General features: G+C 42.0%; 1 protein-coding gene across 4 annotated transcripts; it reads left to right on the forward strand.

The window, feature by feature from the left end:
- Window positions 1–25,861, forward strand: CAPRIN1 (cell cycle associated protein 1). 4 transcript variants are annotated; one of them, XM_059848450.1, is made up of 19 exons: window positions 3–188; window positions 508–713; window positions 8,978–9,040; window positions 10,253–10,339; window positions 11,893–12,131; window positions 12,245–12,327; window positions 13,123–13,260; window positions 13,816–13,868; window positions 13,954–14,040; window positions 18,335–18,490; window positions 18,578–18,686; window positions 19,118–19,179; window positions 20,551–20,661; window positions 21,164–21,313; window positions 21,471–21,621; window positions 22,233–22,427; window positions 23,338–23,438; window positions 23,842–23,905; window positions 24,581–25,861. In XM_059848450.1, the coding sequence occupies exons 2-19, from the start codon at window positions 510–512 to the stop codon at window positions 24,643–24,645; spliced, it is 2,118 nt and encodes a 705-aa protein (XP_059704433.1). In that variant the 5' UTR covers window positions 3–188; window positions 508–509; the 3' UTR covers window positions 24,646–25,861. The 4 variants fall into 4 exon arrangements, with proteins under 4 accessions (XP_059704435.1, XP_059704433.1, XP_059704436.1 ...); XM_059848452.1 differs by lacking the exon at window positions 13,954–14,040 and having other exon boundaries at window positions 1–188; XM_059848453.1 differs by lacking the exon at window positions 20,551–20,661 and having other exon boundaries at window positions 5–188.
- The last annotated feature ends 1,491 nt before the right edge of the window (window positions 25,862–27,352 follow it).

The following is a 27,352-nucleotide window of genomic DNA, read 5'->3' on the forward strand; positions in this document are numbered from 1 at the left end:
GCCGGCGTGCGCGCCGCCGCTGCCTCTCTCTCTCCCTCTTTCCCTCCCTCTCTTCTCTCTCTCTCTCCCTCCCGTGGTAGCAGGAGCAGCGCGGGCGGCGGGGCTGGAGCGTGGCTGAGGCGGCCATTCCTACCGAGCGAGAGAGAGTGCAGCGTGTGTCCCCCCCCCCGGCCTCAGTCGCGCACAGGGTGAGGAGGGCGGCGCGGCCCCTCCGGACACCCCGAGCGGGGCGGGGGGGGGAGGGGAGCGTGAAGGGAAAATGACCGTTGGGCGCGAGGCGGCCGCCCCGCGCCGTCACGTGACCGCCGCCCCGCGCGCGCCGAGGGAGGGGCGGGTTTGGGGAGGGGGGCCCCTCCTGGGCGCGCGCGCCGGGGCAGGTGCGGCTCGTGCGCGCGCGGTCGCGTGCGCGCTCACGCGCGTCCCCGCCGTCCGCGCTCCCCCCCGTGACGCGCCCGCCGCTCTCTCCGCTCTCTTGTCTCTCTCCCGCTCGCCCTCCCTCCTTCACAGAGATGCCCTCGGCTACCAACAGCACCATGGCGAGCAGCACCACCGGCAGCAGCACCGGCAAAGCGGGACCGGGCAGCGAGGCTGCCCCGGCGGCGGCGGCCCCGCAGGCGGCGGCGGGTGTGAACATCACCACGGTGCAGACCGAGGCCATGAAGCAGATCCTGGGGGTCATCGACAAGAAGCTGCGCAACCTGGAGAAGAAGAAGGTGATCCCCACGTCCCCTCAGACTCCCCCGGCGCACCCCTGGTGCCCACCCGCCTTGTTCCCCGCCTTCGGCCGTCCCTGCCCCCGAGCCGGTCCGGCCTGTTTCCCTTCCGCTCCCTTGTGCCGGGCCCTCCGCCGAGCCCTCCCCGATTGTTCCCGGCGTGGCCCCCAGAGGCCGCCTGCTGGAAGGTTCCAGAAGGGCGAGCGCCGCTCCCCCGGCCTGCCCCCTTCCCCTCCCGGGGTCCCCCTGTTCCATCCCCGTCCGCCCTCCCGTCGCCCCGGGACCCGTCCCGGTTTCCCCCCGGTTCGCGGAACAGAGCCCGGAGGGGTCGCGGCTGCCGACCGCCTCTTCGCCCCCGCTGCCCGGAGCCCCCTCGGCGGCGCCGCTCCCTTCCCCTTCCCCCTCCTTCCGCCTTTTGTTCCCCGCGGCGGGGCCTTTCCCAGCCGCGCCATCCCGGGAATCGGCTCCCCATATCCCCGCTCCGTGCGGCGGCCGGAGCTCCCCGTGGCCCGCGGAGCGGGCGGGCACGGGCTGCGGTGCCCCCGGGGCCGGGCACATGGACGCGGAGCTGTAACATGGCGGCGGCCCGGCCTCCCCGGCGGAGCTCATTGTGCCGCCCGCACAAAGCCGGGGCCACCCCACCCCGCCCCAGTGTCACCGCTCGCTTTCCATCGCCCTAAGCTCAACTCTTTGGGAGCGTGAGCCCAGCTGGAAGCGGCCTTTCATGGGTTATTTTTAGAAAGAGCAGCTACTCAATCCCTGGTGCTCGGACGGTTCGAGTTGTGGCAAAAGAGGAAAAGGCTGTCGTGGTTACTCGCGGCGTGTTTTGCACCCTCTCGGTGGTGGCAGATTAAATGAGCTTCGCAGGGCTTGACAACCTCCAGAGCATGAGGTGTCCAGCAGAAAAAGAATTCATACATAGCCCCAAGACTTGCCTCAAAACACCACAGTGGCGAGCTAAAATTACCCCAAAAATTTTATATTTGTGCCAGAACCCTAAATCTCTTAATATTTTTAGAAGTGAATAAGCACACTAAGTGTTCTGTTAATTTTTTTACTGTTAGTTTTGATATTTTTCATAGTGTTCCATATTGTATAAGGTGGAAGTATTCCCAGTAAATTAGTCTGTACAGGTGGGTTGTAAAGGAGAGAAGCTGTGCTTTACCTATAAATAATACACTGTGTATCAAAAATACACTGTATAAATACAGTGTAGCTTCCCCCTTCAAAACGGGTTGTGGGATTATCCTGGTTTTTAGAAATGACATGGCAAAAAGCAGCAAGCCAGGACATTTTAGGTAAATTTTAGAATCAGAGGAGCTTTTCCTCCATGTCTATTGTGTGTAGTCAGGACAAGATGTCTGTCTTAAACTTTTCATTAATACGCAGGAATATCTGCACAGCCAATACTGATCCTCAGCTCAAGAAAGGGAGCAGATCTTTCTGTCTCTAGTTGTTCTGATACAAAAAAAAATGTTTGAAAATTAATTTCTGTACCCAGAATGCACAGAAATCCTCTGAAAATATTTTTATTATGTTAAAAGCGTGTATTTTAAAAACCAGAATTAGTAAGTGAACATTCTGACCTGTTCTGTACTTGGGAGTAATCAAGAGGATAAAACACAGTGTTACTGGTGTGAGGGTCCTTGGGAGCAGTGTTTTTATTTACGTTTAAATAATTTACACTTGTCTTAGGCATTCCATTCTGTTTGAGTAGAGTTTTAGTGTTTTACAAAGTGAGTAGGGGGACAAAGTGCCCTTTTTTTTCTGGACATGGATTTTGTGGGAAGATGTTCCATAAAAATGACTAAAAGCAGTTATCTTTTGAATACTCTGTGCTGGGCAATGTGGGCTTAAAGAACAGGCAAGGGCTGGGGCTTAAAGAGGAAAAACTCCGTTGTCTCTCACTGATGAATTAAAGTTCAGAGATTCCTAAGTCTTAATGGGCTGAAGTTCTGAAACTTCCTGGAGGAGGACTCACAAGCACTACAGAAGTTATGAGAGAAATGGGTTTTGATTTATTAAAGCAGAGGACCTCATTTGTGGGCTTGAGCCTCTCCCTTGGTGGGGGGACCAAGAGTTCTGTAGTAATGCCCTTTTGTATAGAGAGCAGTACATGCTTTGTGTCTTAAAACAAAGCTCATTGTACACATCAGGATTTCCTTATATTTTGCATCTTTGGACAAGAATATATTTTTAATTTTTCCAACCATCCAGAAAGTAAAATTTTTCTGGAAACTGCACAGCCAGGAGTGGGTGAGAAATGCAGTAAATCTCACTGGGAACTTGTGCTCAGTTGGACAGTTAATCCTTTCTTTGTCAGCAGCTGCTAACGAAGACCAGTAGACATGATTTTCAGATCTTTGTGTCACAGAATGAACACAAATAAATACTTAGACACACATTTCTGAAGGATGAAAAATTACTGCTCTGGAAGAGGTACCATCTTAGGTTTTAAATAAAAGAAGTGTACAGCTTTTAGTAGAGGAAAGGTCACTCTTCATAGAGAAATTGAATTTCTGGAGTGAAATTTGTCATGTTTACCTGCAAACGCAGAGGATTAAATAATGTGACTACCAAAATACAAATTGAAATAATATTTATAACTTCGGTCTGTACTAGTTTGAATGTTTCTGTATAAACTAAAACCACTGGATTATTAGTTACACTTTCATTTTCTTTTCCTAAATGTGATCTCATTTCAAAGCATGAGTATTTCTTTTGTTAAAAGCGACTGGAAAAATTGAATTGCTGTTTAGATATGGATGTGAAAACATGGCCTGAAAATGTCTGTGTTCCCCTCATCTCTTTGTATTTGGAAAAGATAGGAATGCTTCCTCTGGTCTTAGATGACAAGATATTTGTGTGTGCATGGAAGGGGGTAATTAAAGAGGTATTTTCTCTCCAAGACCTTAGGATGTGCAGCTCGAGTTTATGTTGACAAGCTTAGTTAATTTGAAAGTTGCCTGGACTCCTCCAGGTGTTTGTCAGGTGTCTTGGGTTAGAATCCTGCCAGCTGTCCACATTCCCTAAAAGAATATTTCACCTTCAATTTCTCCTTCTCCCTGGCTCTTCTGGTTTTTGTTTTGAGAGGAGAAAATCCTTTCCAAATTTTAAGCCAATTGAAGGTAGATCAGACTCTGGTTTTGTTTCAGGGCTGAATGAAAAAAAACCAGTTGTTTTTGCTTTCATCTTGTGTAATAGGGCATGAGCCATGTAAGAACAGTTCATCAAACAAACGTTCTGCCAAAGGGGCAAAATAATTAATGTGCTAACACGTGGACATGGGGATGGGCAGATGTTCACAGGGTAACATGTGAGCTTAAAGCTTGATGTGAGCTTGGTGTCTGGAGTTGGAAAGATGGCACATATTGCCTGTGCCTGGTAACTTAAGCTGCTGTCACTTTATCAGCTTGTCTGAGTTTCCTCCTGAGTGTAACCCTGGCTGGGGTGCAGAATGAGCAGTCCACAGGTGCTGCTGTCCTTGCTACACAAGAACTCTCACAGCACAGCAGGTGGACATTTGAAGTTGATGTGACTTGCTTCAGTAAAATGTTGGATTTCCCATGGAAAACAGGGAACCTGTAGTGAAGGCTGGGGTCAGTTTTCCATTCTGGTGGCAGGAAGTTTGAAGCTGCCCGTTGGTAGCAGCTCTCTCAATGCGTTTGTCCATGATTTGGGCCACTTGGATGTTCAGGTTTGTGAGTGGCTCCAGAACCTCTTCTTGGGAGGTTTGCTTTGAAATTAATCTTTGGAGATTTAACATGGAACAAATTGTAAAATTCATTTCATACAGTATATTATAAGCCTGAAACTTTCATTCAAACCTCTCTTACTAGGAATTTTGGATAATTTTCAAGCTTCAGGTCTGAAAACCTAAGCAGTTAATCTGTGATATCTTGCGGTGGCTGGTGCTTTGAGGTTTCAGGCTGGTATCTTGGTTTTAACTGGTTATTGTAAAATAGGGATTGTCTCACAGTGAGTTGAGTTAACTGGATGCATGATGAGTCCAAAGAGCTGTGAAACATCTTCTAGTTTCAGTTTTTCAGATGCTGCTTTGGGGTTTGGATCATGGTTTTTGTTTGAAGAAAAAGACATGAAGAATGTGTTGGGAGAGACACATTTGTGCTGTAGAATTCACTTGTAAAAGTAACTTTTTGGAACAAAAATTATGTATTGAGCAAAATCCACGTCTCTTACAGCGTAGTCAACTTCCCTGTAAATTCAGAGTGTTTATGTAGGAAATCCTGTGTGGTGGTGATTTGGAAAGAACATCTCTGCAGTCACCAAAACTTGGGGTTCCACTCTTTTGTGATTTAATTCTGGTTACTGAAGAAGCTTTTTCTGCCTCTGGGGTTAACTGATCATGAAACTGCAGTCTCAGAATTGATGTGTCCGTGTCCTTTGTTTAAAAACTAATACATTATGCAGATATTTTTTCTGAACCATCAAACTTCCCAGACTGTGGGGAGAAACCCTCCCGTGAGAATATCTACTACTGTTACTCAAAAAATCAGTTCAGTTTTAACAGAAGACCTATATAAGTGTTTTGTGTTCTGGAGTATTGGTGTTACTGCATCCTTCCATCTTCCTGGTTCCAGCTCAGGACTGAAACAGCTTTTCAGAACTGGTGGGTTTTGAGAGGTTCTGGACTTGCTTGATAAGTGTTTTACTTTTTTGAGAAAATAGAAGACTGGTTTTGGTTTGTGGGGTTTTTTGGTCGTTTCTGGGCAATTTTAGCTGCAAAGCCATAAGTGTGGAGGTGATGGTGGAGGGCAGACAAATTACAATGCAGGGATGTAAAACAGGTTAACAAACTTCTGATTTTTAACTTGGCATTTATTTGGCTTCAATAAAAACTGTATTAAACAGCTATTTTAAATTTTGGGTTACCTTAATTGCTTTTGTGCTGTCAAAAAAACATTCATTCAGTTTTTGAGATACCTGAGGAGACAAACTTGAAATGTTCTTTCCATCTTTTCTTACCTTGTGTGGTAGAGTTTGAATTACTAAAGATTTACTCCAGCTGTTGGCAGAGGTTACCTTGTCACCTTGCAGCTTGTTGTGCACACTTGTGCTGCTGTAATTGGTAGAACCATAGCATTGAAATTATCTGGTTAAATATAGAGCCTCCCTCCTGCTCCTGACCCCCTTTTTTAAGGGTTATTTTTAATCTGATGATTCCAGTGATCCAGTTTGCAGCACAGCACTGGAAGTGGTGGCTCAGTGGTCAGGCATTTCTAAAACCAGGGTAGGTTTGGAGGGTAATGCCAGGTAACTGCAGTTTTTGTTTCCACTTCAGGATGATGTTTTTGAGACAATTCAGAGGAGGTGAAGAGAATTGTCTATTAGTGCAATAAAGTAACTCAGTTTTGGATTCCTATTAAAGTAAAATTCAGGGTGTAGTTAGGCAGTGAGCACCACAATCCCAAGAGCCTGTTAGTGGTGCTTTTTCCCCAGGAAACTCCAAAATACTTCAGGTATCTCAGTGGAAAAAGCTGAAGCAGGGTGGCTTGCTGCCTGCAGGACTGGGAGCTGCTGACTCACGAGCTGTTCAATACACAATTCATGTGCTCACTTTGCCACTGGATTTTTTTTTTCCTGCTGGTTTGGTTTTTATGCTTGGAAATCTGTCTGAGGAGTGAGGGTGAAGTTGTGTAAGGAGGAGTAAGATGAAGAGAGTCTTCCCCTCTTGCAGGCACTGCAGTAGGTTCCTGAGCAGGAATTTCACTGCAGTTGTTTTACAGCTCTAATGCTGCTCTTGGATTGCTGTTAGTTGACAGTGCAGATTAAAAGGAAGGCATTTCACTTAATATTTCTGTGTAATGCAGCTTTGGATCTTAAAAGTGTCTTTGCAATGGTAGAGAAATGCTTACTTGGCAGTCCAAATCTTTGTGGTAACATTTACCTAAATGCACATTGGCTTGTCCTCTGCATTGCAGCTGACAGTGCTTTCCTCCTTCTGCTTTTACTTTCCCAACAGGAATATTTTGTAAGAAGTAAATGGGAAGACAAGTAAGTTTTCTTCTATTCCTAACAGGAGACATATTACCCTTGGCTTTTTAGTTAAATAAAAATAAGGAAAGCATTTACATTAGACCTAGGAGTATTTGACCATTCAAGAAAAACCTTGTGCATTGTTCACTATGTTACTGCAATAGCTTAATCTGAAAGGACCAACATGCATGGAAAAAGTATACAGAAAAAATTGTAGCTATTTAGGGTATCTTTGCCTCTTCCCTTCCTTATGCCCTCAGCCACAAAAGGGATTCTGTGAGTATTTCAGTGTAATTTTGCAATATATGTTGGTTTTTTTAACAAAGTCAAACAAAGTAATGTTCTGGGATACAGCGTTCCACCCATTTTGTTTTACTGTTGTTGTTTATGGGTTTGTGTTGGAAACTGGATCACAGAATTTGTTTTAATGCATTTTTGTAGACCCTGTTTAAGCTGGCTCATGTTTGCAGTCTATTTACTGAGCAGCCTCACAAACAATTGCATCAGGGTGACCAAGGGAATTGTAATCTGCAGCAGGGGAGCCGGTGACTTGAGCAAGTAGGAACTTCCTTTGAAATTTGCTTGTCTGCAAAGCCCCTTTGCTTTAGGCTTTCAGCCGTCAGAGGTGTGGGTTGACCTGGCTTTGCACTGGGGCACTGCAGTGGTTCAGTTCTTTTACCTCCCTTTCGGCTGCACAGCTCAGCCACGCTCTCCCAAATCAAGAGGCTGTCCTGTGATTGTCCAAGCGTGTCATCATCTGCTCTGAGATCAGGATGGAGAAGAGTAACCTGACCTTACTTCCTGTTGAGATAGATTTGCAGTGTGCCAAATGCTCTCCAGGGCTGCTTTTTTGATCTGTTATGAGCTGTGGCTGCTGCATTTAACAACTGTTACCATGTAGTTTCTGTCCCCAGTATGAAACTCCCAGTAATGTATTTTTGGAGCTCTGCAAGTTCTTGCTTTGACTTTGCCTAGGCCATTGCTGGCTCTGATACACTGGAAGGTGAAGTAGTTAAATGTTCTGTCTGACCTGGAGGACTTTAAAAGATCCAGCACCAAAAATGACCTCAAAAGGACCAAGCCTCATAAGGGTGATAGGGTTTCAGGAAATAATGATGGGCATCAAATACTTTGGAAGAGGAGCTTGCTTGATAAACTATTCCACAGACTTTGATCTTTCCAAAAGTCTGAGACTGAGCATAGAAGTTGAACTAACTAGAAAAAGACCAGTAAGGTATTTTAACTGAAAAATCTGAAATGAAGAGCTACAGCAACCAAACAAGGTGTCACTCAGTGCAAATGTAAACCCTGAGACAGTGGGGGCATCTTTGACATTCAAAATTAAGTGTTCTCCTCCTTCTTGTGTTCTGTTATCCTAGATTGGGAAGATAAATGTTATGGATTTGTTTTAATAAGTTTTTAAATTAGATCATGCCAAATTTCATTCAAAATGCAGTAATTTGTGATAATACAGAAATGGTCAAAACTGTACTAATTAGGTGTGTTACCCTTACAGGCTTCGCTTCCTTTTGAAGAGCCTTTGTAGTTAGCCTGTAGAATCTGGCACCGGGACACACAGGAGTTTGATTCTGGCTGATGCCACTCTTCTGTGTGGTTTCTTTTTAAGCAGATGAGAAAACTGATCCTGCTGAAGAGTAGCCTCATGATTCTTTTTTCAGTTTCTTCCTGTGGGAAAAAAAATCCTAATGCTCTTGAACAAAAACTATTTTAGAGCTATTAATATGATTTGTGTTGGTGGGCATTCTTGCACAGAGGATTAGAAACTGTTTAAAATTCTTTACAACTATCTTAAGTGATGGAGCTACAGAGAATCACAGTTCTAAATCTTAAAAGCATTGACAGTGGGGGTTTGCAGTCAGATTTTTGGTATTGTAGTGATAAAGTGGTGATAAGCTCTACCTCAGCCCTCAGTTCAGCTCTCTTGTGTTTGGGCTGAAGGACATGTGCGTTGAGAGTGCTTGTCCCCTTAGGAGGAATGTGAATTTCCTTGGAAATTCCAAGCCATGAAGATATTGTAATAGCCAAATAAACAAGATAAAAATATTTACCTCTTGAGAAAATATTTACATTTTAATTCAGAAGACAGTTTTTCTCATGTACACATTCTACAGGACAGTTATGGTCTTGTGTAACGTGGTACAGTCTGTGTAGTGTAATATTAGAGTGCATAATTTTGTTAGCACAACTAGAAAAAAGCTTTAAACTGATTTTTGCCTCTTCATAACAGCATTTTTCTTATATTTCAGAGCAAACTTGATGATTACCAGGAACGAATGAACAAGGGAGAACGTCTGAATCAAGATCAACTGGTAAAAACAACCAAAAAAATCCTAACCAGATCTCTGTTAAATTGTTTTGTTATCTTTGTGATGAGGAGTTTTTCCTGCCTCTCTCCTTTTTGGGGCTGGTTCTTAAAGTAGGTTATTGCAGAGCTTGATTCAGCAGCAGTTTGCACTTGTAAATAAAAATCAAGTACCAATTTAAATTCAGTTGTATGGTGCAGACATGCACATTGATACTTCAAGAAATTACCAGATGCTCAGTGTTGTGTGAAGTCAAATCCTTAACAATTATCTTCTCAGTCTAGGATCAGCAGTGTTTCTTGGATGATTTTTAACACTGAGAAAAAGTGAAGGGACAAAAAAGTACCCTCCAACTATTGCAGCTGTTGACACTTAAAAGAATGAGCTGCTTCCCTTGGTCCCTTGGATGATTTCATCTTCATTTCAGTGGTTCTGTGCCAGCTGAGAACTGAAATACCACAGATCTGTGTATTTTTATTTTGTAATGGCCTGTTGTTAAGATAAACCACGATAGAGACCTGATGTCATGTTCAGGAGGGAAGCTCATGGTTTTTATGAGGCCTGACTACCAGGCTTGATGAAAATAAATGTTAGTTTGGAGAAATGCATTATATGCATTATTTTGTCACAGCAGGAATGTAAATGTCTCAGCCATATCCCCCTGATTTGATTCTGATTTGATATAATTTCTCAGTAATACCAAATGGGTTGAGGAATTTGGTTTGCTTTGGTGCAGATCAGAGTATTAGGTTTAAGAAGATAGCAAAAGCAAAGATTTCTGGAGAAGGGGACATTATGCTTTGTGTATTCTGATTTTGGCTTTGACTGGAGATAACAATGCATTAATTCTCAAACTCTTGAGCAGTTCTGAGTTGCCAGATTGTTCTTCTCCCCCTTTCTTCCAGTTGTTTGTTAGTTTTTGTCAGGAACTGGCTCCAGCCAAACATGAAACCAGTCCATCATACATGTGAGCACATAAAGGCATATTTCTATATATGTTTATCATATCTAAAGAAACTGGAGGCCCCAAGGACATACACAAGTCTTTGATATCTGGGCCAGTGAAAATCTAAATTTGCCTTAACATAGTTGCAGTCCCATTCAGGGATCCTGTGTCTCACTTTAGAACTAAAAAATATGGGAATTTATTTGTTGAAAGTATATATTCAGTTCTTTTGCTGATGGTTTACATTTGTGGTCTTTCTGGCTTTTTTTAAGGATGCAGTGTCAAAGTACCAGGAAGTGACAAATAATCTGGAATTTGCTAAGGAACTGCAGAGGAGTTTTATGGCTCTGAGCCAAGATGTAAGTAAAGATAACCATTGCCATGTGGGTTATCCAAACACTTTAAACTCTTCCACTGAGGCAGTAGTCACCTCTGTTTACAGAGATAAATTGCCCTTGATTTCTTCTATGTTTGGCTGTTTTCTTCTATTTTTTTATATTAGTTGATGTCAGGTTTTGTAAAGAATTTCTGACGTACTACATAATTGTATGGAAACAAGAATAATGTAATTTTCTGACACAACACAAGTGTTGAAAATAGTGATCACAGAACCAGGTCTGTCATGCAACATTAAAGGTGGTCACTTGCTGCCATTGGTAACATTTTCTTAAGTGGATTTCATAGGGTTTTCATTTCTTGGTAATACAGTCTGAAACTACATTATTATTTTTGTAAAGGGTAAATGAACTGGATACTATGAAATAGGTAATCTTTTGAGTTGGTGTTTTATCAAGGATGCAGAATAATACTGTAATTAAGAATTAAATTCTAAAAATCTGGGAGCTCTGGAAAGAGCAGCAGCATTGGAGGAATTGGTTGAGTAGCGGATGTTAATACAGCTGACTGCTCTAAGGAGTGTAGTTAGCTTGTGAACAGGCTGGGATTATTTGAAGGGCAGCAGCATCTTTGTGTTATAAACTGCTTTCTGCATTGGCTGTGGCTGTAAATTAATTTGTAGGACTAAGCCAGCTTGTTTCTCTATTTTCTGGCATCACAGTTCATCTGTGTTTATGGAATGTTAGTAATGGAGAACGTCCTTTTCTGGATAAGTCTGTTCTGAAGTGTTTCCCTGGTCAGCTGACTGCTAAAACAAGCCAGTGAATGCAGGAGTACCAGATTTGTGCTCTGCTTTCAAACTTGGTTATAGTTTTTCCTGACTGCAGTTAGTTGATTTTAAGATATGTCTTTGATTTTTAAAAACAAAATTGGGATGTTTGAAGTGGGAAAGTTACCATCACGATAGATTTTTGGAAGAGAATATTACTTTTCCAGCTGAACTCTGGACGTTGGATACTTGGATTAAGATGAAGAGTGGAAGAAACATCCTGTAGGTTCAGAGTGGTGCTGCATTTAGACCTTGTGGAAGGTTCAGTGCAGAGCACAAGGCTGCTGCTGATGTGTCATCCTCTCCCTCCCTGCATCTGTGCTCCTCGAGCTGGGAATGCTGCAGTGGATGCACATGCTTGTTCCCTGGGGTGTCTGACTAGGGATCTCATGTCCAAGAATTTGTTGAAATCCTTTTTTGGACTTGCTGATCCTGTCTATCTCCCCAGCCTTTCATGTAAAAACATTCCATGAGTTCCCTCTTGTGGTGTGTGAAAAAGCAGTCCTTTTGTTTATCTGTTTTAAGCTGATCTCCTGGTAGTTCCAATGAATGCTTCCTACTCTGGTGGGATATGGTGAATAACTTCTCTGTTCCTGCTCTCTGTGTGGCCAGTGTGAACAATCTGGATCACTCAAGCCTTTCCAAACTGAAGAACCCAACACTCAGGCTTTTCCTTTGCCTTCCTCTGTACCTTTTCTTAGTAGTTAAAGACATTTCCAAACAGTTTTTCCCTTGGGTCCATTCCAGATCCAGAAAACAATAAAGAAGACAGCTCGTAGGGAGCAGCTGATGCGAGAGGAGGCTGAGCAGAAGCGTTTAAAGACGGTGCTGGAGCTGCAGTTCATTCTGGAGAAGCTGGGGGATGATGAAGTGCGCAGCGACCTCAAGCAAGGATCCAACGGGGTGCCAGTGCTGACAGAGGAGGAACTGACAATGCTGGATGAATTTTATAAGCTGGTTTACCCTGAACGAGACATGAACATGAGGTAGGATTGCAGCAAAGTGCTCCTCTTCCTAATTGCCAGTCAGTTAACAATGTATTTGGTATGGTAATTTAAAGACTCAGTAAGAAATTAACTCTTATTAATTAATTTTTAAGGTTGAATGAGCAGTATGAGCAAGCATCTGTTCACCTGTGGGACTTACTGGAAGGGAAGGAAAAACCAGTTTGTGGAACAACCTGTAAGTACAGTCTCTGCATGAAGAGACAGCGCACAGAATTTGTGTCTGAACTAAAACACATCTGATGTAAGAGAACTTGGGCAGTTAATTATCCGTGAGGTCTTAGAGGAACTACTTTTTCTCAGCTCTTAGCTGGACTGTAACAGTGTCTTGTGAAGTTTGTACTCAGTCTGTGGTGTATTTTTTTATACTGGCTCAGCATTACTCAGTATTGAAGCTCAGTCTATTCCTGCTATTTCAGCAGTACTCTGTTGCTGGTGGTGCTCAGTAACAGTTCTTTGTTTTCTTCAAACCTAGGTGTGAACAAGGTGACAGTGTAATACATACTCTGACATGGCCTTCCTTACTGGGATGTTCTCTCCCCCTTAGCTCCTGCAAAAAGTGTTGCAGTTTTGCCCTGTCTTCATTGATTAACTGCAGGTCAGGGTGTGACCATGCCAGCCAGACTGCTGTTTTATGGAAATCATTCCCAAATAAAAATCTAGTAATTAAATTCATAAACTTGACCTCACTGTGAAGTGCTCCACAAAGCTTCTGAAGAGTTCTGTACTCTTAAGATCCTTCTTGCCCTTCAGATTTTTCTGAATGACAGTGGGTTATTTATGGATTTATTGAATGTGACCCAGTAAGAGAAGAAATCCTGGTGCTCATGGACTGGCTTGGGGCAGCAAAATCTTCTCAGCAAAAGGGTCATAAAATGTACATGCAGTCTTTTGGAAGGAAAGAAGGATGGAAGGAGAGAGCAGATGATGAGGACTGAGGTGGTGCTGATGTTTCTCTGTTTCATTTTCCCAGATAAAGCACTGAAGGAGATTGTTGAACGCATTCTTCAGACCAGTTACTTTGACAGCACCCACAACCACCAGAATGGGCTGTGTGAGGAAGAGGAGGCAGCACCTGCACCTGCAGTAGAAGACACTGCAGCAGAGGCTGGTGAGAAGGGGAAGATGCCTTGTGACTGACACGTTTGTATTGTTCTGTCATGTCTCTGCAGTCTTCAGAGAGATTAAATTGCAAATGCAGTGTTCATCTCTAGCACTGAAACCATCCAAGATGAAAGTTCTGGCTGCCAGAGGCTTTTCCCATTTTTCAGTGGTTCCCACCAGTTTAAGCTGAGCTAGAAGGGAGCAGTTTCTGAAGCAGACAGTGTAATTACATACTTAAGAAACTTGGGAATGTTGTATCCAATTTTAAGACAACTCAGGACATTTTTCCCTTTTGTGGAGAAGGCGTAGCTGAACATAACTCTCGCTAGTGAGAATTTAATTTTTTTTTTTCTTTTCAATTCAAAGCTCTGAGAAATTTGTTACTAATAATTCTCTGTTAACACCCATGACATTTCTTCTTTATTCTGAGACACGAGATTTTCTCATCTAACTTTGTATCTTCTAGGTCTATAACATGAGGGTGATTGAGGTCTCTATTATTGTTCCGGGTTTTTTAATTTGGTTTTTTCCCACATAAATGGTTTATTTCTTTTTCTTCCAGAACCCGATCCAGCAGAAGAATTTACTGAGCCAACTGAAGTTGAATCAACTGAGGTATTATTCACTGAAACACTGTCATTTTGTATACCTTCAATGCCACTTACTTTTACTTTCATACCCTTTCTTATTTTTATTTTAGTATGTAAACAGACAATTCATGGCAGAGACTCAGTTCAGCAGTAGTGAGAAGGAACAGGTAGATGAGTGGACAGTTGAAACGGTTGAGGTAAGATCTTGTGTACTGCAGGTAAAATTGCAATCCCTGTTTCTGCTGGCTCACAATTCATGATAGGTTTTAGTATTGTATCCCTTCTCCCCCAATATCTAAAAGAATACATTTATTTAAGTAGGCTTGGACTCACTACTTGATTCTTTAATTACATACTTAGCTCAGGAGCACCTAAAATAAGAAGAAATAAAACCTATTTAGTCTGGCTAAGTTTGCCGAGAACTTGCTTTACTTCATTAGTGGCTTGCTTGGGAAAACAGGGCTTAAAAGTCTTATGCTTAAAAAGACTTTAAGGATTTCTTTTGAAGTCTTTTTTCTTTTTGGAGAACTTAGCTGCAAATGTAGAACTTGAAAGTTTATCTATCCAGCTGCTGACAGCGTGGTGTAGTTGTGCTTTCATTAAGCACGGGTCCCTGGAGAGGGAGCTGAAAACGAGTAACTCAACTAATACCTGCTCCAGATTGCTTATGTGCATCATTTGATGTTAAAATGTGCTCCTATGTATGTACGTCTCTGCTTCTCAGAACTACAGCTCTTCAAGTACCTCACTCGTTACTCCTCTGCACTTGAGTGGCTGTTCACTTGTGGTGTTTGTGGTGCACTGGTGTTGGGATCCATTCCCAGTTCAGTGATTTGCACTCAGATTTTGTTGCATGTGCAAGTCCATGATTTTATTGCACTGGAATTTGTCGTTCTCGTGTACAGGAAAAGACAAGAGTCCCCCGTTTGGTGCATTGGACCTTGAGTCGTGTCTGTCTGGTAAAAACAAGTATGAGCAGCTTCTTTTGGGTGCTGGAGAGTTAACTTTTGATTGATTTTAGCCTTCTGCAGCAGCAAATTGCAGATGGTCAGTTTTTTAGGCCTTCTTGGTGCCTTTGGCTGTTTTTAAATGTAGGAGTGGAATAAGTGTTCATCATCTTGTGAAGTGCTGAAAAAACAGTAGCTGTTTTGATAAAACTATGTCCTGTTCTGATAAACTGATCTGGCTGAATTTACATTGAGTCTGGCTGAAATTCCTGTTTTATGTATTGAAGACCACTTAGAGATTTAATAATACTGAGGATGAGTGTGAGACTTCTAAAACTAAGTAGACAGCTTTGCCATGGATATGAAGGAGTTTGGTAGTTCCTTGTCACAGTATTTCATTTACTTACTTCAGAAACTCTTAAATTATCACTGCTACTCACTGCCTACTGAATATGTTTTAAGAATTATCTTAATAAACTGAAGAAACCCTCCAAACCTATACATTAAAGTCATGCTTGGTTGGAGTGTTCTTAGAAGGCACAGGATTTTAAAATTATTGATTAATTGGCTTCAATTATACCCATTTTATATCTGTGTTTCTACCGAGTGTCCAGAGTGATTCAGTCTCTGTTGTTCTTAATATAAGGAGTATGGACGAAGGCATAATTCAGGTTGTAGTTTGGTATCAGACAGATTTCAGAAACTCATAATTTCTTAGTCAGCTGAATCTGGAATTGGCTCATCTTTGTTTTCATAGGGCAATACAGAGAATGTGTGCTTCAATTGCCCTTTCTGTCCCAGTATCTTGGACATGGTAGAAAGGAATAATTTAGAAGAAATTAAAATTGAAGCCTGTTTCTTCATAATAAAGAACTTTATTTTCTCAGCTGTAACACAAAAAGGGGAAATTGAGAATATCTGCCTGTAAAGTTATTCTTGCTGGCACCACAGTCTCCTTTCTCAGGAGGATGCAGCTGAATTGTGTTTTGGTGAGATGGTGACACAGGATGTACGCTGATAGCTGTGAATTTTGAAATCTGAAAGAGAACATTAGCTCAGAAGATCTCTGTAATTGTTCACTAAGGGGGAGGATATCATAAACTCCTCTCTCTTTCTTTCAATAACCCTCAAGTAGATATGATGCAGTCAGGATTTCTGTGGTGTATTTCTAGGTTGGGAGGTGATGATGTTCTAATTTTGGTGAAGATGTCCTTTATTGGTAATAGTATTTATCGAGATTTTTTATTGTTGTTTTCTAGGGTTTAATTTTTTTTTAACAGCTTTTTCTGTAATTAGTGCCTGAGTCTGGTTGTACACAAAGTTCTCTGTCTTAGATTGTGGAACTTTGGTTGGATGGATTTTGTGTAGAATTGAAAACTGTTCTCAGACTAACAAAATGCAAGTTCGTTCTCTTGGCTTGTGGTGTCATTAAACTTGTGGTTTTACCTTTACTTCTCTTTTTTCTCTGTCCCCTGTCAGTCTTCTTGCCTTGTGTCTGGCACTTCTGCCTGCTGACAAGGTTAACTTCATCACACAACTTGAAATTTGCTCAGTTGTTCCATCCTACTGTGGTTTACTTGCTCAGAGTACCCTGGTAGTGCTAATAAGGCTGAAGGAACGGGTCCTAAACTGTTCCTTTTGACATCAAAAAGGGAGTATTGGAAAAGATAATGTAAAATATTAAACCATCTGAAGTTACTGCTGTGCTCTTTGAGAAAAAGGACAACATTGGGTATTTTTGTCACTGTTGTGTGTTCTTGATGATTCCATTGACTCCTTTTTTTTTTTCTCTTGAAGATACTGAATTGTTGTGAATGACTTGGACTCCATAAGTTGAGTGGTAGAGCTCAAATAACTGAGAGTACTTTCAGTAACAGTTATGCAGCAGATGAGTAGCTGTTGGTTTTACCACTCAAGTTTCACCTGATGATCTGGCTTGCACTTTTTCTTCAAATTTTAAATTCTGTTATGTGCAAAAGGTCTGTATATATGCTCTAGATAATTTATTCCACTTGCAGGGCTTAATTCTTAATTTGGAAACAGTCCATAATGTGAAATTCAGGGACTGTTTGGTAGACCAGAGTTGTACTTAGTTTCCAGTGTGGACTGCCTCAGGGTGTATTTTTCATGGAAATTGTCCAATTGCTTCTCTGTGGATTGCTACCAGTGGTGATTTGGGTCTGAAGGGGATCTCAAAGAGGACTGTAGTTGTGGTTAGCTTTTAGTTTTGTTCAGATTCTCTGTTGGGGATTTGCTCAAGGAACAAGCCATTGGAGTTGGTGAGGCAACTGCATATGCAGAATGATGTGGACAAACAAGATTTGGAAATTTGGGCAGGCAGTAGGAAGGTTGGAACATGCTGTAGGTTTCTTGGAGAAATTAACAAGAAATGTGCAAGCTTTGAGGTTGGATAGTGACAGTGTGAGGCTTAAAGTTAAGACCTTTGTTATAGGGTGGTTTGTAATTGTCATGGCTGGGTACAGAAATCTGTCTTCTGTGATTCTAATAAGAAATCAGGTATTTTACATCAATATTTTGAGCTTTCAGGTGCCTGTATGCTAATTTATATCCAGTGTAGCTAAGTTTTAAGGCTTAGCTGTTTATCTGGAATGTTAGCAATATTACAAGCTGATTGAAATAGAGAAGTAATGGTAAGAGACAATGATGTTTTTAAAGGGCATTTGTTGACTTTGAAAATGGCACTTCTGGATTACAGGAGCTGCCTAAAGAGCAGGTGAGGGACTGGTTAGGGCCATCAAAGTGCAGCTCAGTCACCTTTGTCACTGTCTGTTTTCAAACTATTTGCTGATGGATGTTTGAGGTGCCCATGTCCAGCTTGGCTGGTTGCTCTGCTGTCTAATCAGGTGTTATCTGAAAGCCCATTGCAGTTTGTTCCTTTGTTGATGTTTGCCACTTTGGGGTATGTCTGGTAAATCTGAGCTTTCTTGCACTCCCTGATCTGTGCTTCTGCTTCTGGGCTTCTGGTGTCCCCTCATGGTGCTGTCTGGCAATCCTTGTTATGCAATGCTGGCTGCTGTTCCTGAGACAGTAAATCAGGGAGCTAGGGTAACAGTGGCTGTGAAAATTGAGCATTAGGAAGTCTTTTAAAAAGACAAAAAAAATCTGACTCCACTTACATTTACAAAAAAGCTATGAGAAAATAATTGCTCCCCATTTGTGCATATTTCTGAAGCTTACTCTTCCCCCACTTCCTTTAAATTTCCAAATGGTGATAAATTGCTGTCTCAAATCCTGGTCTAAAAAACTCCATATGATAATGAACAAATACTTTTTTTCATGGGGAAAAGAGTAAATGGAGAAAAAAAAGAGGCGAGTGTGAGCTCTGTAATCCTGTGAGTGCTCAGATGAGTAGCTGGCCACAGTACTGACCTGTCTAGGATGTAATACTGTCCTTCAACACCACTACAGCAATTCCATCATCCTTAACGAGTCAGGCAATAGCCAGAAATGCAAGAACTCCCGAGTCACTTGAGTGCAGTGCTGCCTGGAGCTGAAATTGCAGTTGGTTGTTGTCTCTTGTTAGGTTGTAAATTCCCTGCAGCAACAGACACAGGCGACGTCTCCTCCCGTCCCGGAACCTCACGCACTCACTGCTGTGGCTCAGGCAGACCCCCTGGTCAGGAGACAGCGAGTACAGGACCTCATGGCGCAGATGCAGGGCCCCTACAATTTCATGCAGGTATTTCTGTACTCTGAACATTCATCTGTTTAACCCACAGCAGTGTGGATTTGAGATTTGATTTTTTTTTTTTTTTTTCCTCCCCAGGACTCAATGCTGGAATTTGAGAACCAAACGCTTGATCCTGCCATTGTATCTGCACAGCCCATGAACCCAGCCCAGAGTTTGGACATGCCGCAAATGGTTTGCCCTCCAGGTTTGTAATGGTAAATCCTAAAGAGAAATACTGGGGAAGCCTGCAAGTCATCTTTTAGAAGTGTTTCAATTGCTGCTACATAATAAAAAGGTCACCACAAGTAATAGTACGATCCTCTTATAGTGTGTTTTTCTCAGAAATGTGGTTGTACTGTTTTTTAGACTTCCAGTTCTCACTTGCTTATATGTTTTGCTTAGAAATGTGGAGCAGCTAAAGCTTCTTTGGTCTTGCTTTGAATTATTTTGGGTGACTAGAAAAAATGTTCTTTGCATGGAAACAGGAGTTGGTAATTTGAATATAGCTTTGCCATGCCTAAGGCTTCATCATCTTCATGATGATCAGCTTTCACATAAGTGCTCAGAGCAGATAATAATGCCATTCTCTAAAAGGTTTGATTTTACTGTGTAATAAGTGAAATTATTTTCCTCCAGTTCATACTGAGTCAAGACTTGCCCAGCCTACCCAAGTTCCTGTGCAACCAGAAGCTACACAGGTAAAATGTTCAGTAAATTCTGTTTTAAATTTGAGTTTGATATTAGGCCTGATGGGACTTACAAAAGGGTTTATTTCCTAACTACATGAGAGACTCTTCAGAAAAAGCTGAAGGACCAATTTTGGTAAATTGATGATCTTCATTGTTGCTTACAAGCATTACTAGTTCCTAGTTTCATTCTCTACCGACATTGCAAATTTCCAGTAATGTGAAGCAGGTAGTTTGTTACTTATTTGCAACAGAAATGCCAAAACCACTTGGTTACAGGGCAGCCTGTGTCTGTCCAAGTGAGTGTCAGGGCACAAGTAGATCTCATGCATTAACTATATGGAGTTTGTGTTCTGTTTGATTATTCCCACTTGCTTGGATTGGGATTTTACCCTGGAGTTGTTGAGCAGTCAGCATGAGTTGAATGCTATTTTCAGTTGAGCTTTAAGTGGGATCTCCTAAACTTGCCTCTGCACTGTATAAATGAAGTTGTCACTTTGTGGTTAAGATGTTTTAGTTGTCTGGTGAATAAAGATTTTTTTTTATTAAGCATGTGTGACATCTCTGAGGACTCTGCTCGTCTCAGTAATGGGTCTGATCCCTGTAGGTGTTTGCAAACAACAAAAAAAAAAAATCTGGATAGATGATGGATCTCACAGTACAGGCAGTATAAATTGCTTCCTTTGGCTTGTCCAGATTAGTTCTGCAAGGTTTAAGTCACTCATTTATATAGAAACAGGAGCAAGGGGATTATTTCTTGAGTTTCCTCTGTATGTACCTCCTGAAATGCTGGTGCTCTCCACAGTTTTGTTGTCTCGTAAGATAGGAGTAGAATAATTTTTTGGGGACAGAGGGATTTTTTTTCCTCTGCACTAGTTTTTATTTTGCTGTTAGGTGACGTTTGACTTAATCCAATGGATTTTTTTTCTTATTTCCCTTACCTCAACCAGTGTTGCCAGTGATTCTCTTGAGGATCTTGCAAGCAGTACCTAAACTTACTCTTTGCTCTGGAACATTCCAGTGTAATGTGAACACCCCCATCAGTTATTATCCATTGTTTCTTTACTTCCCCAATACAGGCTTTAATGCAAATGCTCTGCTTTCCTGGCTGGACTTTTCCCTGGGCTCTCTGTGTGGGAGCAGAGCTTGTAAAATGTAAAATTCAGGCCATTGGAAGCCAGCCCTTTTCCACTTGTGTTTGAGCTTGGAGTTGTGTGGTGTTAGAATGCTGGTGGTTAAAAAGTAATTATTTTGTACTTGTTTGATGATGTGCAGGCTCACAGACTAGAGAGTACCATCCACTCCAGAGTTCTCTTATACTTTTTACAAAACTGTGTGTGAGCATCAGCTGACTTCTGGGGGCTTTGGGGTTTATTTTGTCAGGTTCCCTTGGTTTCTTCTACAAGTGAGGGATATACAGCTTCCCAACCCATGTATCAGCCTTCTCACACAGCAGAGCAACGGCCACAGAAAGAATCAATTGACCAGATTCAGGCAAGTCAGGTTTCACAGGGGTGGGAAGAACTCTTGATTGCAGGTGACGTCAAGTGTTAGTCTGTGTTTCTTAGTAAATAACATTATTTTTAGTTGATAGGGGTGCTTCAGTTCCCTTTAATTTCAAAATTCTGAGCCTGTCTGTGACCAGTGTGTCCTCCATAGCAAGACACTTAGTTGGATGCAGCATGCCAACATCAGCATGGGAGCATCAGTGTTGTTGGCTTAGGAAGTGGGATTTATTTTTTCGCAGCAGTTAGCCTGGAAACTTCTTCATTTTCCCCCCCTCTGGATTTTTCTAGTTGTTTCAAGTTAATGAGGGAGAAGATGGTTAGGTTTTTCCTCTCATTATGCTGTTGTGAATTAGGCTGTTAAGCTCAAGTACAAAACAGTCATTAGTAGAGGTGAAGCTGAGGCATTGCCCCTTTTTTTTTAAGCAAAGTTTTTGAAGTTAAATTTTTGGTACCTCAAGAGCTAAAATGTTGTTTGTTTTAATTATTAGGCTTCCATGTCCCTGAATGCAGACCAGACGCCATCCTCATCATCACTTCCCACTGCATCCCAGCCACAGGTGTTCCAGGCTGGATCCAGCAAGCCTTTGCACAGCAGTGGAATCAACGTCAATGCAGCTCCATTCCAATCCATGCAAACAGTGAGTAGGAAATCAGTCCTGGATCCCTTTGGCTTGGTGCTCATTCCTTGGGGTGGAGTCAGTCATGCAGCTACATATGATAGTCCTTGGTTATTCGTATTTCTACGACTTAGATGCTTCTTTACAGAGCCATAAAACTGAATTTCTGCTCTTGCAGGTATTCAACATGAATGCACCTGTTCCTCCTGTGAATGAGCCAGAAACCCTTAAGCAGCAAAACCAGTACCAGGCCAGTTACAACCAGAGTTTCTCCAATCAACCTCACCAAGTAGAACAATCAGATCTCCAGCAAGAACAACTCCAGACAGGTAAAATTCTTGTGGCCTTGGTAGAGCAGGTGATAAGTCTGTGACATCCTAGATGATGGGAGCAAAGCATGTCACAGGTTCCATTGCAGGCCTTTCCCCTGGGCAGTACCAAGTTTTGTTCCTCTGTCTGGGTTTGAATATCCAACAGGGAGTGAAATTCAGTGTATCTATCTCCAGTTATTAAGCCACTTGACTGAGGTTTATATGGGTTAAAAAAAAAATCCATGAACAGGATTATTCTGAAGATGCAAGTACTAGAGTGAAGTACTGGCTCTGCTGATGTAAAGGTTGCTTTAAAAAAACCAGTGCAATTTGAGGCGACATTCTGTAAAGGAAATGGTAAGCCAGAAATGAGAGCAAATATGGATTGCTTCTCAGGGTTGATGTAAGGTCACAAAGGCCTGGAATCTTGTGCTCTATGTCTGGAGCTGTTTTTCTCTCAGCACTGCCTTCACTTTCTGCTGAAGTGCTACCAAGTACTGGATGTGGAACAAGGACAAAGAGCCTCATCCTTTTTGTGTGTAACAGAATGTTTGGTTTAAAGAGAGATACTTGGGAACATAAAGAAATTCAGACTTTGCTACTTCTTTTTCCCCCTGATTCCCCTGCAGTGGTTGGTACCTACCACGGTTCCCCAGACCAGAGTCACCAAGTGGCAGGAAACCACCAGCAGCCTCCCCAGCAGAGCACTGGATTTCCCAGGAACAGCCAGCCTTACTACAACAGCCGGGGCGTGTCCCGGGGGGGATCCCGCGGGGCCCGGGGCCTCATGAATGGTTACAGGGGCCCAGCAAATGGATTCAGAGGTGAGCAGCTCTGCAAAACCCTCCCTGAACTCTGCTCGACCCTGGGGGAACACCAGCTCAGAAGAGCAGGTGTTAAACTGACCTGCTGTTGGGAGACTGGGATAGCAGCCCTGTGAGACAGCAAAACTTGTAGTAAAAATCTTACTGGTTGTAGATAAGCAACTTAAATTTTAAGTGTTTGGACTCTTACAGAACAATAGTAAGCATCTACTGCAAGTATAAGCAAACGCAGAAACATCCACCCATCAAGCAAGGGATTTAGATGCAAGTTGGTGTTTCAAAAATGCTTAGTGTTTCCACAGTGCATTTTGTAGTTCTGTGTTTCATCAGAATGAGAATAGGCTGGTTTATGTAGAAGTGCAGGAGCACAAGAGTCCAGTCTGGTTACATGTGTGGCTGTCAGTGTTTCTACAAAGAGGTTTATTTTAGAATAGGACAGAGATTTCCTTGTGAGGTGTTCTGGGATTGCTTATGGACTCAGGTACTGTCTTCCGTGTTCTCTCCCCCTCCTGTGGCTGGGGAGTAGAGAAGAAGTGTGTGTAATAAAAATACAGCTGATTGGAGTGTGAATGCAGTAATCACAGCTGGGACATTTAGATCCTACCTAGGATCATGTTTAGCTCTGAGCTGAATGTTCTGTAAATCAAACCTCAGGTTACTCTGAGAAATGCACTGAGCTCTGCCTCCTCCCAGGCCTTACAAGGTGTTCATTCTCTTTTCTTTTGATATATTAGCTCTGATGTTGGAGGCATTTGTGTGATTTGCAGGTAAACAGCCCTTCCTGAAGGGATGGGATTTTTTTAAGGTTTAGGTAAAATGCTGTTGCTGCTTTTCTTTCCATAGTAGCAGAAAGTCAAGTATTAAGTGCAGCTTTGATTTCCAAGTGAAAGATTTGTGCCCTGTTCCATAGGGGGATATGATGGCTACCGTCCTTCCTTTTCCAACACTCCAAACAGTGGCTACACACAGCCCCAGTTCAATGCTCCTCGGGATTACTCAAACTACCAGAGGGTAAGCTACCTGTGGGGAGGGAAATACCTGTCAAAAGCACTCAGAGCTGTTAGTGATATCTTCCTCTGGGACTTCTTTTATTGCTCAGGAAGTCAAACTGCTCCTGTGTAGTTTGGAAAAGTTGAACACTAAATGCATCTATTTATATTTCTTAGTTACATTGAGCAACACATCCTGTAACTGGAGAGAGCATTTGTCACTGCACATTTTATTACAGCTGCTAGGCACTAGTGGAAGTAAGAATTTATTTTTTAAAGATTATTTTTTACTAATAAAATGTTGCATGTTGAAGTTACAGGTATTTTGTCAGTGCGTATTGTTCCAAATGGTCCTTATTTTGCTGGCAATTAGTAACAGAATGCCCAGGTTTTATGTTGTAACTTCTAAAATTTTTTTGCTTCAGGATGGATATCAACAAAATTTCAAACGTGGCTCTGGACAAAGTGGACCTCGGGGAGCTCCTAGAGGTAATTTCATGAGTAGGGAATAATTGATTTGGGTCAAGTGGAAGTTTCTGAGCCAGCTTCAAAGTTCTGCACTTAAAAAGCAACCTCACTCCTTAGTCAGCACCTCACAATTAAGAATAAGCTGACTTGAATTATTGGGATCCTGTGAACTGGTGATGGAAGTTAAGTTGGCTGTTAAATGAGGAATTCTTGGAAAAGAAGCTAAAATGGCGATTGCTGTTGACATTCAGATATAGTAGAACTATTTAACTGTCTTTTATTAATAAAAGTCTTGGGAAACAAACCCGACAGACATAATGAGGCTGTAGTTAAGCTTCTAAATTCTATTTTCATCACATTTCCTCAGTCTTTTTCTTAGTACATTTTTGATTATGAGGCTGTTCTGTCTCCGTACAGACATTGATGTGAGGGCAGCTTGAGCTGTGCACTGCATCTGTGAAACCCCACTTGGTAGTTCAGTTTTGAGGGGATTCAGTTCCTGTCCCTGCCTTGGTCCTGAAAGCCCTGAGGTGTGGAGCTGAGGCCTCTGCAATTGAGTGAAACATTGGGCTGTGCTAAAGCTGACAGTTTGTTTCAGGAAGTACAACAAAGCCTGAGTTCAGACCAGAAGATTTAGGATATTTTTAAACTAACCAGATTTCCTGCAGAATTCAACCCCCTATTTGTGTTTTCTAGGTCGTGGAGGGCCCCCCAGACCAAACAGAGGGATGCCTCAGATGAACGCTCAGCAAGTGAATTAAACACGTTCACAGGATTCCGTTCAACGCCAAAAACACGCTGGCCAGTGTACAATACATGTTACCAGAAGAGTTATTATCTATTTGTTCTCCCTTACAGGAAGTTTGTTGTAAAGGGACTATTTTCATTACCCATAATGACAGGACTACAGTTGCCAGCTTTATATTCCCTGGATATTGAAAGGAACGAAACAACGTTTACTCTGCATGTTCTGTCCTAAGCATCATCTTGAGCCTTGCACATGAGATTCAGATTCCTCACCCTTGCTAAGAATAAAGCAAAAAAGGCAATTTTCAGGGTGATCCAATCTCCATGGTTAACTGAAGTGGCAGGAAAAAGCAAAGACTCACTTCTGTCATTAAAAAGTGATTTAACAAAATTCAGATAAAATCTGCAAATTCATAAAGATTTTCTGTGGTGGCAATTAAAAAAAACTTAAATGTTCCCATGAAAGGATGGAAAAGGTGAAGTGTGGCTTGATAGAACAACTGCATTTCAGCTTTTTCTTACTAAATCGAAGCACTGAACAGTTCAAGATGTGTAGTGATGCAATTGCCCTAAATAGACAGGTGGGCTTAGAGGCAGTTTGTGACAAAGAAGAGGCACCCTTAGCTGCAGCACTCCTCATCACCAGGGCCCTGATTCCTGTGGCTATGGAGTTAAGAGCGCTTGCATAACTGCTAATGTAACTGTGTAATTAATTTTTTTTTTTAGGAGACAAGGTGAAAAACAAAAAAAAAAGGCTTTGATTTGGCACTTGGACAAAATTTTGCAGCAAATCCTGAGCTATAATCTGGATGGCCACTGTATATTTGATGTGAAGTATTTAGATATCTCTTTGAAACACTTTTAAGTTTCTTTGATAGCAATGACTTTTGTAAGGATTGGTATTCTCTATCATTCCTTATGACTTGCACATTGTCTGTCACTAATACTTGACCTTGCTGTATTATCACCTAAATAACTGATGCCGGTACTGATGGAAATCCCTAATGGATAATCATAACACTTTTGGTCACATGTCCTTTTGTCTTTCCTGCAGCCTTGAAGGTTTTAAGAAATCTCAAATGCCCGCTGCTGCTGCCCTTCCAATTGCTGTCTTTTGAAAAGCACCAGTCTGTGTTTGAGTTGATTTCCCCTTTTCAGGGAAATGACAGCCAGCAGTTACAGTTCTAATGGTATAAGCAAGATAAATAAAACATGTTTATAAAAATTGTATCCTGGAACACTGGTTTTCAACGGCTGAAACAGATTCAGTGTGATGGGGTGACATTTCATAAGGTCTTTTTTTCTTTCTTTCTTTGTTTTTTTTTTTTCCCCTGATAGTCTCTTTTTCCTGACTAGATGTAAACCCTCCTGTTTTTCTGGTTTTATTCTACTAGCTGTGACTTCTGGGAAACTTTCCTTTTTGATGGACTTTTCCTTTTTTTTTTTTTTTTTTTCTCTTCATGAAGGCAGCAATGTATAAAAGAAATGGCATAAGCCTAGGAGCTGGAAAATACCAAGTCTTATTCAAGTTTTACTGCATCCTTGTGGTATAATCTTTGGAAAAATCACTTGTGCCTGCCTTTTGCGCACATGCACTCTCTCTGCAGTGGGGAGAATATTTTGATAGCTGCCTCCATAGAGGTGTTGGTAGTTCTGTTGCATTCTATAGCACGTGTGAGAAGAAAAGTGCTATATTCTCTGTTAAGTATTGCTCATCAAATAATTCCTACCTGTGGAAAGGTGAAATTGAGGAACAGCTGCGTGGTGTTTAACTGTTCTGTACAAAACTGAAGGTTGTTCTCACTCAGAGGGTAATTTCTACTTTGTATCACAACTGAACTTTCAGAACTTGCAGTCAGATACTTTTGACTTCGTTGTGAAGCAGTCTGGAACTCCATACAAATAGGTGGGATATCACTTTTCCATGTCCTTTGTGAAGAGCACAAATGAAAAATGTTTTCACTGCGGGAAGTGATAAGCTTGTGAAGACCATATTCCACACCAGGCATCCTGAAACGGGGCTGTTGTCTGGAAGCAGCAGTTTGAGTCAAGGCCTAGAACATTCCTAAACTGCAGTCCGGTGAGAAGTTGCTGTTCTGTGTCTTTTTTAGGAAGCTATTACTGAGATAATAGTCCCAACTGTTTTTTTAACTGGAAAAAAAAAAATAAAAAGACAAACCTTTTAATGTTGAACTGATGTAGGAAAAAAGTGAATTCTTTTAATTATTTTTTTTTTCATGCATCAACTTTTAAATGGTTGGTGGAACACAAGCTGCTCAGCTTTTTCCATTGCACACCAGATGTTCCTTAAGGAACTAACTGTAGTTTGTCAGTAAATGTGCACCATACTCAGAGACCTCTGAACGTATCGAAACATTCCACCTTGAGTTTGGGGGGTTGGTTTGGGGTTTTTTTCCAACTTTAATTTATTAATAAAACACGGCCTCTTTGTTGAGAGACAAGTTAGTAAACCTCCTGTATGCCAATGGCCTTTAGAGCAGCTGCCCTGCTGGTGGAGGAGAGGTGGAACAAGTCCCTGAGATGTGAGCTGGGAATCTGCATGGAGCCCTTTGATCTCCACCTGTGGTGTAATAAAGTCCTGAAACATCAGCTAGAGTCACCCTGTGCACTCAGAGCCCTCGCTGCTCCTCTGGTCTCTTCAGGGCAGCTCTCAATTTTTACTCCATGGCTTGGCTCTAATCTGAGCTCCCTCCAGACCCC

Source organism: Haemorhous mexicanus, chromosome 6 (genome assembly GCF_027477595.1).
Source record: "Haemorhous mexicanus isolate bHaeMex1 chromosome 6, bHaeMex1.pri, whole genome shotgun sequence".
Lineage (NCBI taxonomy): Eukaryota > Metazoa > Chordata > Aves > Passeriformes > Fringillidae > Haemorhous > Haemorhous mexicanus.

What these genes read in the sequence shown, in the direction of transcription:
- CAPRIN1 (XM_059848450.1), top strand. Translation starts at nt 510, where the DNA reads ATGCCCTCGGCTACCAACAGCACCATGGCGAGCAGCACCACCGGCAGC. An exon ending in TGCAACCAGAAGCTACACAG is followed by an intron (nt 19,180 to 20,550) that starts GTAAAATGTTCA and finishes TTATTTTGTCAG; the next exon opens with GTTCCCTTGGTTTCTTCTAC. An exon ending in ACCTCGGGGAGCTCCTAGAG is followed by an intron (nt 23,906 to 24,580) that starts GTAATTTCATGA and finishes TGTGTTTTCTAG; the next exon opens with GTCGTGGAGGGCCCCCCAGA.